Genomic DNA, 12,386 nt, shown 5'->3' with positions numbered 1-12,386 from the left:
CCAGTACTTGCAACTAGCACGTGAATTGGATGGCTATGGTGAAGTTGTATTTCCCCATTGTGCATGTGACTCTCGCAAAGATGGTCATGTAATAGCTTCTGTCGGATCCAAGAGCTTTAAATTGCAAGCATGCAGAGAGGATGGAGCCCCAGAGGTAAGTCCTTCCCCAGTAGATTTAGCATTTTATTTTGTAACTTTATGGTGATAAAGTAGCAGTGCTATATGATTTAAATTTTATTGAAAGTCCTTTGTTTACACTCATGTGGAATTCTGCAATGAATTGCTATGAAATTCCAAGCACAACTTATTTATTCAGCCATACACAAACCTTGGTCTGATGAAAGCTCTGTGTCAGGTGTAGGGTTGCTATGCATCTGGAAAACGGGAAAATGTCAGGGAAAAATCAGGGAAATGTCAGAAAATTTTGCAGATCATCTGGAATTTACATGCATTTTGGAGTCTCCAAGAGAAAAAGTTGCAAAATGAACAAGCAGTTCACTTCCACTGCTGGATTTGGTTCTTGTGATTCCACTCCCCAAAAAGATTCAATTTAGCAACTTGTTTTTTTTTTTGTTCTTATGATTCTCAGTCTTGTGCAAAAATTATGGTTCCTTCAAATTTTTGTAATAATTTTCACTTTTATAATACTAGATATTAGATAGAATATCAAAGTAAAACTTGCAGTCCAGATATCTGATTGATAACTAAAGTACATTGACAATATGATCATAATTATCGGAAAGGTTGGTGAAGATGAGGTTATCGTCTATTATGTTATAGATCTTAGACTTGGTGGCATTTCTTATAGAATTCCTACATGTAACAAAAATTTCTCCAGATGCTGTGTACTTATAAATGTAAGTAAAAATGCAGTATTTTCTATGACACTATAAATCCGTCACAAAATGAAAAATTGTGTATGGTTCTTTAACTTTTCTGTTGTTTTTATATTGTGGAGATTGCTGTGGTGAAATAATGTACCTCTGTTACCTTAGCCTGAAGGCTAGATGCACGTGATTGTAGCACCCAATACATTTGATGCCGATTGTAATTTTACATTTTACTTTTCAAATTTTGTGTGTTGTGAAAGTTAATATTCATAATAATTAACGGATTATATATTTAATTTAAAAACACAAGGTTCAAAAGCAAAAATCATGATTATAAACATGTCTGGAAAAATTTCATTTTTGGACTGGAAAACCTGGACATATCAGGAAATTTCACAATAAAAAAATTCGTTGCAAACCTGAAGGGCTGAAATGTTACCAGCAGTAAACAATTTGTACTTGGAATTCTGTAGCAATTTTTTTCAGTTAGAGCCTTTATTGCGCAAAATAATCTCTAGCACAATAGACAACCTTTTGTAATCATTCTATAAGGTCATTGATGCCTTTTATAAACTCACTCACTCTCTTTGTCTCTCTCTCTCTCTCTCTCTCTCTATAATTTTTTTTTTCAAGCAAAAAGAAAAGAAAAATTCCACAGCATGTCTGTTCGCATATGATTGTCCAAAAGGTGTAGCCATTGGAGGAAAGGTATGGTGAATAGAGTAGATGGGGCAAAACTGCTCATCAAAGTGCAGCGAGTTTGTCATGTGTCATTTTTCGTGGTGTGTTGTTGTTTCACTTTGTCCATGAATAATACAGGCTTCTGGTGATTCACCAATCCAGATTGCTTTTTCCAGTGAATTATAAGCTCATCAAAGCTGGCCACAGACCTTGTCTACGTTGACCATTTTGCTTGGTCACAGAAGTTTATAGTTCATGCTGTCCAGAACACAAAAAGAAGCTGCTGCCGTGGATGAGATCTCTCTTTGGCACTCGGTGGTTCACTAGGAGACAGCCATTGGCATGATCATATATCTTGCCATACAAAAGCCTTCTTTCATCGCAGTTGATGATGTAATCAAATAGAGGCTCCATCTCTTGTCTTGTGAGCAAGAGGAGGAAATTGTCAGACATGATATCTTGTACTCATTAGATATTTGGTGAGGAACCTTTTTTAATCTTGTGGAGATGATATCTAGCTTCATACTGAGTTCCAAGCACATTTAATTACGATCTGACTCAGTCAGCCTTTGAAGCTGGTTCTCATCTATCTCTCATGGTTTTTGTGAATGGCGTTCATCTTCTGAGGTTTCATCTCCATTAAGGAACTTGACAAACAAATGTTGGCCTTGCACTTCATAAAAATTTGTGAAGGGTGAGTGTGAGGATCTGGAGGCCAGCTAATGTATATATTTTTATGAAATTCGAGCTTTTCTTTTAAACTTCATTTATTGCTAGGCTAGAATTAAATTTGTCAGTTTTTTTTATATTTTGGTCAGTTATATCAGTAATATTTACCGTTTGACTAGTTTCCACCTCTGCATAATTGGAGGTGGACGAAGCCCCAACTTCTAAATGCAGTTATTTAAATGGCTTTTAACATGGCATCACTTCATATCTTGATTTTTCAGGTAGTAAAAATGACAAGTATGCAATTCTTTGTATAAGAGAGAAGTATAATTCAGTAATGTTTTCAACACTTAAATCCTGCCATTGTCTCCAGATGACAGGGTTAGTGCTAATTAAAAAGAAAAAATGTAGAAATTTCTTCTAATTTCTGAAATATACATGCTCTTTTATGAGTGCGCCCTTATATGCTGAACAAAACAAGTTATGAATCTGATCTCTACCATCATTACTTTCTGGGACACTACATTTTATTTAGAGGTATTTAATTTCAAATTGCATCCTGAAACATCACAAATTTCAAAGGGTTAATCTCTGGGAAAGAACAATGCTTGAGATGATCTTTAGTTTTTAAGCAAATTTTTATTTAAAACTCTTCATGCATCGCACAATTTTTAACCTTGAAGAATGGAAAATTTATGTAGGTGAAACCTGGAATTCTACTACGTGAATTTTACATTTGTGCTTGCATAGCCACTATGTAAATTCACCAGTAAAGTGTGATAGTCGTATGCCATTATCAGCAGTTGATCTCAGTCATGCTACAAATCAGCCTCATCACTGCTTTATTTCAATGTTAGATTTTCTTTGTACATAGGTAATTTAAAATAATATTAAATTGTATCCCTCTGTAAAATCTGACAGCATTTTGCCTTTGACCAGTCTCAGATTGTGGACTTCTTATGGCAGAGCATCAAAGAGTGGGAAGTGGATGATGAAGCCATGGCATTCTGCTTTCAGTATCAACGACCAGAGAAAACTCCTCGCTGGGTCAAGATTTTCACTCCATATGTAAGTAACATATGATCTTGTAAGATTATTTTTCATGTATGTGTTAGCATTCTCTTGTAAATTCATCGACAGATTAATAACCTTTTGCCATGTGGGACAAATAAACCTTTCAGTGTATTGTTAGGGTAATAGTACTGTAAGAAGGCAAGCAGTTTCTGGTCAGTCAGCCTCTTTAATGTGAGGAGGCATGGACGAGTCTGAATATTAGAAGGATATCCTTGTCTTAACTATTTATTCCAACATTTCTGTAAAATGATGCATAATGCTATTGGTTGATTGTCATGTGTATCAATAAACAGCTTTTTCAGTTGTTGCTCTTTTGTCAGTTCTTAATCTACCTAAGATCCAATTAGTCTAATGGTTCTGTAGATGGCAGGACAAGCATGATGTAAACCATAATCCTTTCTTAGCACCAATTGATGTCACCTCCACCCTGGCAGAACGTTACACCAACTCGGGTCTCGTACACCTCCGAGTATAAAAGGCAAAGGTGCAACATCTGAGACTTTTTATCCCTTTTTCATTGGCAGACAACAAAGTAGTGGATCTGTTTGGTCTAAAACCACACTGATAATCCCCTATTATTCCTTCAGTGAGTGGTGACAATCTTGCCGCTAGAATCTTTGCAAGCACTTTGTATATTACACTCTCCTCTATAGTTCTCACAGCAGGTGTTATCTCGTTCTTTTTATGTATAGGACAGATTATTGCCATACTCCATTGATCTGGCATCTGTTCATGTTCCAATATATCCGTTCTTAACTATTTCAGCAGTGATATTATGAATCGCTGGGGCTTGTATTATTCTTAAGAGTCTTAATAGCTGTTCTCACTTCTTCTAGTGTTGGAGATGCTCTGGTTTCATCATCATAGTCCTCTTCTGGGTACTCCTCTCCATCTCTCAATTCCAGATCTCGGGACCCATCTTCTACATTAAGTAGTTTACTGAAGTATTCTGCCCATCTGTCTTAAGATCTCATTTTTACTCCTATTAGGTTTCCTAGTCTGTCTTTACAGAAAGCTTTCTTCAGTTGGAAGCCTTTCCTTATATCTTTAACCCTCATGTACATTTTCCTTACTTGCTGTCTTTGCTGATTACTATTATTTTCTTCAAGTTCCTCAATCCACTCTTTGTCAAAGTCCCATTTCTTTCTCCTGCACACCCTGTCTGCTTCCTTTCTTTTTGGTCTATATTGTTCTGTGTTATACCTGGTTTTCCTATTAAGAATTCTCTTTCGTGCCTCATTTCTTTCATTTATTGCTGTTCTACACTCCTCATCAAACCATTCACCTCTTTTGATCTTCGTCTTCTCTCCCAGCACTTCATGTGCTGTTTCATGTAGTATCTTCTTAATTATACTCCATTTCCCTTCAATACTTTCGCTTTCCCACCTTTGACTTATTTTCTCAAGTTGGTTATCTACCATTAAACAAAATTGGTTGGCAATTGCTTCATCTCTTTCTAACTTATCATCAAGCATGGGCTTGCATGTATGACACAATCGACAATGGGAATCAAGTTGATGTGTTACACTTAAATGTAACTAAACACATGGCCATGAGAGTACGTAGGTAGGTGGCTGGGCAGAATTGTGTCACATATGGGAAAAGCAAAGCAAGAGCGGAACAAAAGTTTCTGGTTTCTGCACACTGTGTGGCAACATCAACCAGGCTGCGTTGCCTAGTTCCAAGTATCAGACAGACCTCTCTCTGGGACACTTTTGTGTCATCCCTGACCTTTTGAGCAAATGCTGTGTTTAAGGCTCTTTACTCTATAGACCATAAATTATTGATTAGTAATATTTCTGAGTACGGAATTACACATCAGTTACATAAATGATTTGAGTGTTATTTAAGTACTGGAAAATTTATTGCAAAGTTCAAAGATGTACTTATTATCTACAAGGTGCATTTCAGAAGTAAGTGACAATTGGTTACAAAAAATAACAAAAGTGTTACAAATGGTTACAAATATATATATGTCCATTAATTTTTCTATGTAGTCACCATTATATTCCAAGCACTGCTGGTAATATGGAACAAGTTTTTGTGTACTCTGTGCATGAAATGCTGCCACTTGGGAGTTCAGCCAGTTCAGCACTGCTATTTTTAATACCTCACTGTGAATCATTGAGATGAAAGCCATGCTTCAGGCAGACATGATGGTCACTAGGTGAAAGATCAGGGCTGTAAAGTGGTGGTGGTGGGAGGAGGTTGATCAAATGTTTCCATTGAAACTTCTGGAGTGTGTGGACATGCATTGTCATCAGGAAGAAAAATCCTGATCTCAGCATTCCATGTAGCTGATTATATGAATGGCATATCTCAGTTTTGAGAGTATTTCACTGTATACCTGTGATGTGGTTGTTGTTCCTGACATGATGATTTTACTGCAGCTCAAGTTGCTTGAACTTTTTTTGCCTCTGCATAAGTGACATTGGCGTAAGATATACACACTTCATCACCAGTCATGACATATCCGTGTGTCTGCAGTACAAAAATGTATGTGCAGTTGTCATTCTTTGGTTTTTGTGAGCAGCTGTCAACATTTTTGGAACACAGTTTCGATAGCCCAGTGCATCACAGAACAATGTTGTCAGGGAAATTACATGGCAAGAGCACTAATTGTGAAGCAATTATTTTTTTTGCATTGTTGGATTCACATGTTCAACAATGTCCTTGATCTAAACACCAGACTTAGTAATCCTCTCTTCATTGTGAACATTTGTATGATCTTCCCTAAAATCATAACACTATTGTAGAACTCTTCCTTCACTCTTTACTGTCGACCCATAAATTTAATGCAATTTGCCATGAATTTGGGCAGCATTATGACCTTGTGCATTATGAAATTGAATGTCTTGTCACTGGCACGATTGTTTATTCTCACTTTAACACAAGGAAAACAATAGCAGACTGTGATGTATGGCTGTGCCTAATGGCCTATGTGCAGCTACTGCACAAGTGTGGTCGGATCACTGTTGCCAGTGTGTTTTTCCAATTAATGGCTACTGAATGGACTTTGTTCACTAACGTGTGAGCAACAGGAGACTGTAGCAACTGAAAAACCAATGCTATCTCAAATTTGAAAGGAGTGAGGGTTATCAAGTTTTACTTCCGAGCCGCTAATTTCTGCTTTCTTTTCTTATGTAGACATTGTATTCAATATTTTTCTTGAAAATTTTGTAAATGTGAACTACCACACTTTGTGTAGATAGAAAATATGATAATGCGTTGGTCTATATTAATTTTTGAGTGCTAGAAACATGTGTACTAGGGAGGAGCATTTGCAGACCAATGTGTCAGTGAACTTGACTTTCAAGGAGTCCTGGTCAGTGAACTTGACTTTCAAGGCTTCCTGTGTCTAGGTAACAAAGCAATCCCAATTTTTCACAGACATGACTGCCTGAAAGCAAAAAACTGACATCCATTAGCATACATTCTTTATTATTTAGGATTACCGAATGAAACTTCTGCCGATTGCACATAGATGTGAGTACCATGAGATGTTACCGTTTTTTGTCCGGGAATTAGGGGTCCAGGAGAAGAGGCCAGATTTTTAAAAAAATCCTGAAAATTATTACTCTTTTTGATTTGCTTATTCCACCCATTTTTTTTTCGCAAGTTGGAGATAGTAGTGGTATGTCTTCGAGGTGTGGTCTTCTGTTGTGCTTCCCTGCAAATTTCAAGCCATAATTGCCCTTAGGATCAGTGCTACAACAACTTTTCGGAACTGTATTCAGTAACATTGATGCACTGTTTTTCTTTTATACATTTTTATTATTTTTTTCCACAAGAAATAACAATATTTAACGTGACTGCCTATGATTGTAGAAACATAGTAGTGCTACTTACTAATTTTTTCAGTCACTTAAGTTTATTGTGGTGGCCAGAGTGAGCCGCAAAAGATGATTTTTTGTGTAAAATTTCAATTCTTATTCATTTTTAACTATCTTTATTGGCATTGTATCTAAATATATCTGTTTTGCGGTTATGCGAAGATAGGTAATTTACTCTGATAAGCTTACTTTTGCGCGGAAAAATTAAAAGTAAGCTTATCAGAGTAAATTATCTTTATTGGGAGGAAAATGTATTAAATTAAATTTTCCATGAGAGGTGTGTCATTCAGAAAATAGAAAAACAATCTCAACTGTCTGAGAAATAGTTCTGCTGTGATTTATTTTGTACGTCACAGCACATTTGAAATGCATGCACCTGAAGAGGACCTGTCCATAGAAGCTTACAGGCAGAAATGCTATTGTATGTTAAAGGTACTATAGCTAATGCCATTGTGGTTAGTCAATACTTATTATTTGCAGATACTTTAAACTTCATATTGTAATTCAAAATGAAGCAGATGGTAGCATGTTTAGTGATCATCTTTCATTCTTGCAACTGAAGTTTCCAGGTTTGGGTCATGCTGTGAATATGTGTGTTCTTTGTGACACTCAATTTCATCTAATCATCACTCCTTCCCCATTGCTGGGATTAGCCAAAAGTGGCAGAGAAGTGACATCAAATAGCAAATGTTCAAATACAAAATAAAGCTGATGAGAAAATATGATCTGATTACAATGAGTCTCAATATTGAGAATACGTAAGTATTGATTTTTCAAGAAAAATGAAGCAATACTTATCTTCTTACATACATAATCGTGTTGAAAGAGTTGACCAACTGAAAGATCTTGGTGTGGCATTTGATACCAAATTGCCATTTAAATACTATATTAATCAATTATTAATAGTTGGAAGAAGGGTTAAACCAGAACTTGATTACTCAGTGTTATGAAATTAGAAATGCACGAAAGTATACAGAAAACATAAGATTTGTGCATTATAATTTTAAATTGTATAGGATCTATTCTGAATACTCAAATGTATTAGAAAGCTTAGGTTTTAAGTGATAAGATATTACATATTGAAACCAAATATATTTTATATAAACTAATCAGTTATGTAAATATATTAATATATTTTCAACAATTTTGATAAACTTGATTCATTTCATTCATTTCATATGCAAAGTTGACCCTCCCCCGTAGGAAATTTCCGGGACTGATTTTTAGCTTCCTTATGCAATACAAATCACATTTTTAAAATGTTCACCACAATCGAGGTATATGTTAAGGTGTGATCAAATAGTTTGTCACAAGATTTAAAGGATCAATTAATGTTTTGCTTACAGTTTTAAATTAACATTCTCAATTGTTGATAGAACATAGAGGTACAGGGTGTACGGCAATATAAATGTATACCCAGAGGGGGCTCAGGGGCATATTCCCATCCTCATGTACTTTGAAGCAAGTCTTTCGCACACACTTCAACGAAACATCCTAATATTTCCCTTTATCCAAATCTACTTACAGTTTGCTAAATTCAAAGAAAACTCGGATGTCACTATATAAAATTTCAATATATTTTTCACTTATTGATCAACTGTCTTTGTTTGTTTTTTCGTTGCTATGCTCAAAATGTGTATAGAAATTTATACATCGCAATTTCACATTATCAATAATTAATTATACATCTTATTAATTCAACAACGTTTTGGAACATAACAAAATAGTAATTGATAACAACATAAATATCATAATGCATATTAAACACAAAATTAAATAATAAATGAAATAAATGATCATCTTTGGGTCAGTCACAATATGCACTCCTTCCGGGTGAAAATTTTCGATTTATTTCAGTTCTGTAAATATCGAAAATTTTACCACATTTAGTTCCAAACTTATGAACATTGAATTTTTAAACTACAACATAAATTCCATTTATTAAACAATATTAATTCAGTTCTTTATGAACTCTGTGAATCAAACTTGACACACATTTTGTATCTCATGTTGTAGTTCCATTCTTGAAGTACGTTAAACAAATAAACAATATTATTGACTATGCAAAGAATCATGAGCAACACAGATTAATTAGTACTATTCAAATTGCATTTATAACAAGTTATTGTCCAACATAAGTTTTCAATTCTTCAAATCTTCTTTCTACTCCTCCTTACGCAATCTTGGATAATTTCTTCAGCAATATGTTTCAGTAGATGTAAATAATGCACGCCAATCAAGAAATACAAAACATGCACTTAGTTCTATTCTTCCCATCTTCCAATTCACTATCCCTGTTGAAAACGCCGTAATTATTCAAATATGGCTACCTGATTACTTATTTCCTTGAGCGAATACTTCAACGTTGTCAACTGAGTTGCAAGTAATAAATTAATGCTGTGACTGTTTCTTCAAATATCATACTTATTTGCACATACATAAACTTGTTAGACGATCGTCCAGGTATCCATGACCATTCATGAAAGCAATGTCTGCATTTACTCATATACCTCCTAGATTATAACACCGTTAAGCCTTGTTTCCATGATATGAAAAACTCAATATGCTGACCAAGGCAGAAATTTATTTTATTATAAAACATAAACTAAACGTAACGTTTCAACCTTCTAGCAAGGTCTTCTTCAGACTCTGCACCAAGTACAAATGTAACAAGGTACAAAACAGGACGATATATATATATACACAAACATTACTCTCCTCCAGACTATTAGAAAGTTGTTCTGGAACATTCTAGCAGGTGGCTTTCACTTGTCAACCATACTTTCACCTAAAAGGCTAAACATATTTTCTTCCATCTAGAATGTGGTTGGATTCTTTATCTCACACTCTTTTTCCTTCATTCTTCTTCCTTCTCCCCTCTTTCTCTCTTGTCCTTTCCACTCTTTCTAACACCTTCTTCCATTCTTTGTTTATCTTCAGTCCCCCATTCCAGTTCATTGTGTCTTCTTCACATTTCTTCTCTATTTCCATAGCCTCTTTCCATTTTCTCACTAGTATTCTCTTCTCCCTTCCTATCTGCTTAGCCTCATCCCACTCTATGTCATGTCCTGTTTCTCTCGTGTGTTTAAATATCGAATTTCTCTCTCTCTTAAGTCGTACATCATCCCTATGTTGTTTCAACCTGTCTTTCAGCCTCTTTTTCATTTCTCCTATGTACACACCCTGACATTCTTTACATTTCACTTTGTAGATAATCTCTTCCTCTTCTCTGTTTTCCTTTTTCTTGTTTGCATTCTTTGCTATTCTTAAGGTGCTTCTCCCTCCCTTCCTGTAAGTTTTAATGCTATGTAATTTCAATTCTATTACATTTAATCTTCTTAACATGCTAGTCAGTTGATCTACTGAACAAATTTCGTGACAAGTACTGTGATTGGCAATATTATCAGGTAATTGGCTAAGTATTAACTGTACAACATCTATATCTTGAGTATTTTCAACCAAATTGCAAAAACTAGAGTGAGTTTTTAAAGCAAAAGTCTCTAAAGTGCCATGTACACTGGGATCGTATTTGCGATTCCTCAATTTGGAAAGTTGTGATTGGATAACTTCCGAAGAAGCAAACTGATTAATGAATTCTTGTACAAACTGATCATAAGAATTAAAGTAATAAAGTCCGAAACCAATAACCAGCTCTCCCAATGAAGCATTGTTGAATACTTTGCAGTTTCATTTCTGTTGGCACTCCTACAACATGTAATATGTTATCCAGCTGTTCAATATATTCTCTCGCTGATTGTTGCTCTATCTTTCCCGAGAACTTAGGCAATTGAGATAATTCACTTAATTTTAAACGTCCACTTCTTGCATTTCCTTCTCCATTGCATGTATTTCTAGTTATAGGATGATAACTTTTTCCTCTCGAACTATACGGTTGATTATAGCAAATATGATTTGCTCCGTTTAACCCTGTGTTACCATAATCATGCAATCTAGAACCATTTACAGAAGAATGAGGATCATCTTGATTGTTCGAAACTGAACATGGTACACTTGCATCACAATAAATATTACTAACACAATCATTTTGTGGGTTAGGTTCTGATATTTGTAGGTTAAAATCACACCACATACAAGGAGAATTAAAGCTTTGATCTAGAATGTGGCTTATTATGTACATTCCTACCATTGTCATTATTCGTAGTAAGCACAAAACTAGAAGTAAGATGTGCATTTGTACCAAACAGTTGATAGCAAGCATCAGTGTAGTTATATTTCTCAGCACCCAACTCTCATTTTTGGAATGGACCTTCTGTGTCGTCACTTCGGAATTTCTTTACGGAAGTGTCTTCAGAGCCAGACCTTACAGATTTATTATACTTGTGCTTCCAACGGACATGTTTACGAGCACGAGTGTTAGTAATATTCTTCTTACTGGAAACAACTGTCCTAGAAAAATCATCTGATACGTCACTAGACGAAGTACTGAGTCCAACATCATGCTTGGATCTTCCATTCCGACAATTGATTTTGTTCTACTTTTACTATATGTAACAACAGAATTACGAGCATTAGAATTAACTTCGGGTGTTAAATATTTGCCATCAGATTGAAGGTTTTTGCTACCTTGTTTCATACCTTCAATTCGGGAATTAAACTGTTGGAACTTTTCTGTACAATCAGAAATATGCTTATGTACATCAGCATTAACATTGCTTTTACTTTCTAAAATAGTGACTCTAGACATAAGATCAACAATGTTAGAAGAGCAGTCATTATAATTTGATTTGATATTATCTAAACTTTGATCATAATCATTAAGCTTGTTATTAACATCCTTTAGATGTTCGTTACAATCAAGAACGTGTTCTTTCAATGATCCTTGTACATTTTCAAATTCAGATAGTTTGTCATCAACATTACGACATTTATTACCAAATACAGATTCAAGACGTGTAGTTGATTGTAAACACACTGTACTAACCGCATCTATTTTGTCCTTAAATTCAGACATTAAAATATTGAGCCGATTGTTAACATGACTAATATCATGATTAACAGCTTGAAATTTAACATCAAGCTGTGAAGATAACTCTGTATGTGCACTAGATAATTCAGCTTGTTTTAAAGATATAACGTCGAGTTTAACCTGAATATTTTCATTAGACAGATTTAATTCTGATCTAAGTTCCTGATTAGACTGTTCAAACTGAGACTTAAGTTCTTGGTTAGACTGTTCAAACTGAGACCTAAGTTATTGATTAGACTGCTTAAGTTCTTGGTTAGAATTTACAACAGCTAATTGTATGCTTCTAATGCTGTTTAGTATGTCATATAAATT

The 12,386-nt window shown here is 34.9% G+C and overlaps 1 protein-coding gene across 3 annotated transcripts in view; it reads left to right on the top strand.

Moving 5' to 3' along the window:
- Snx27 (sorting nexin 27) overlaps positions 1-12,386 on the top strand; it is a 71,824-nt gene that overhangs the window by 54,775 nt on the left and 4,663 nt on the right. For 2 of the 3 annotated variants that reach the window (XM_083122579.1, XM_083122577.1), the window contains exons 9-10: positions 5-154; positions 3,102-3,248. In XM_083122579.1, the coding sequence (XP_082978705.1) occupies positions 5-154; positions 3,102-3,248 (297 nt within the window). The remainder of the gene's footprint in view (positions 1-4; positions 155-3,101; positions 3,249-12,386) is intronic. The other variant, XM_083122578.1, reaches the window with a different exon arrangement.

Source organism: Lepisma saccharinum, chromosome 5, assembly GCF_977018435.1.
Source record: "Lepisma saccharinum chromosome 5, izLepSacc3.1, whole genome shotgun sequence".
NCBI classification, from domain to species: domain Eukaryota; kingdom Metazoa; phylum Arthropoda; class Insecta; order Zygentoma; family Lepismatidae; genus Lepisma; species Lepisma saccharinum.
This window is presented reverse-complemented; position numbering and strand designations above follow the sequence as displayed.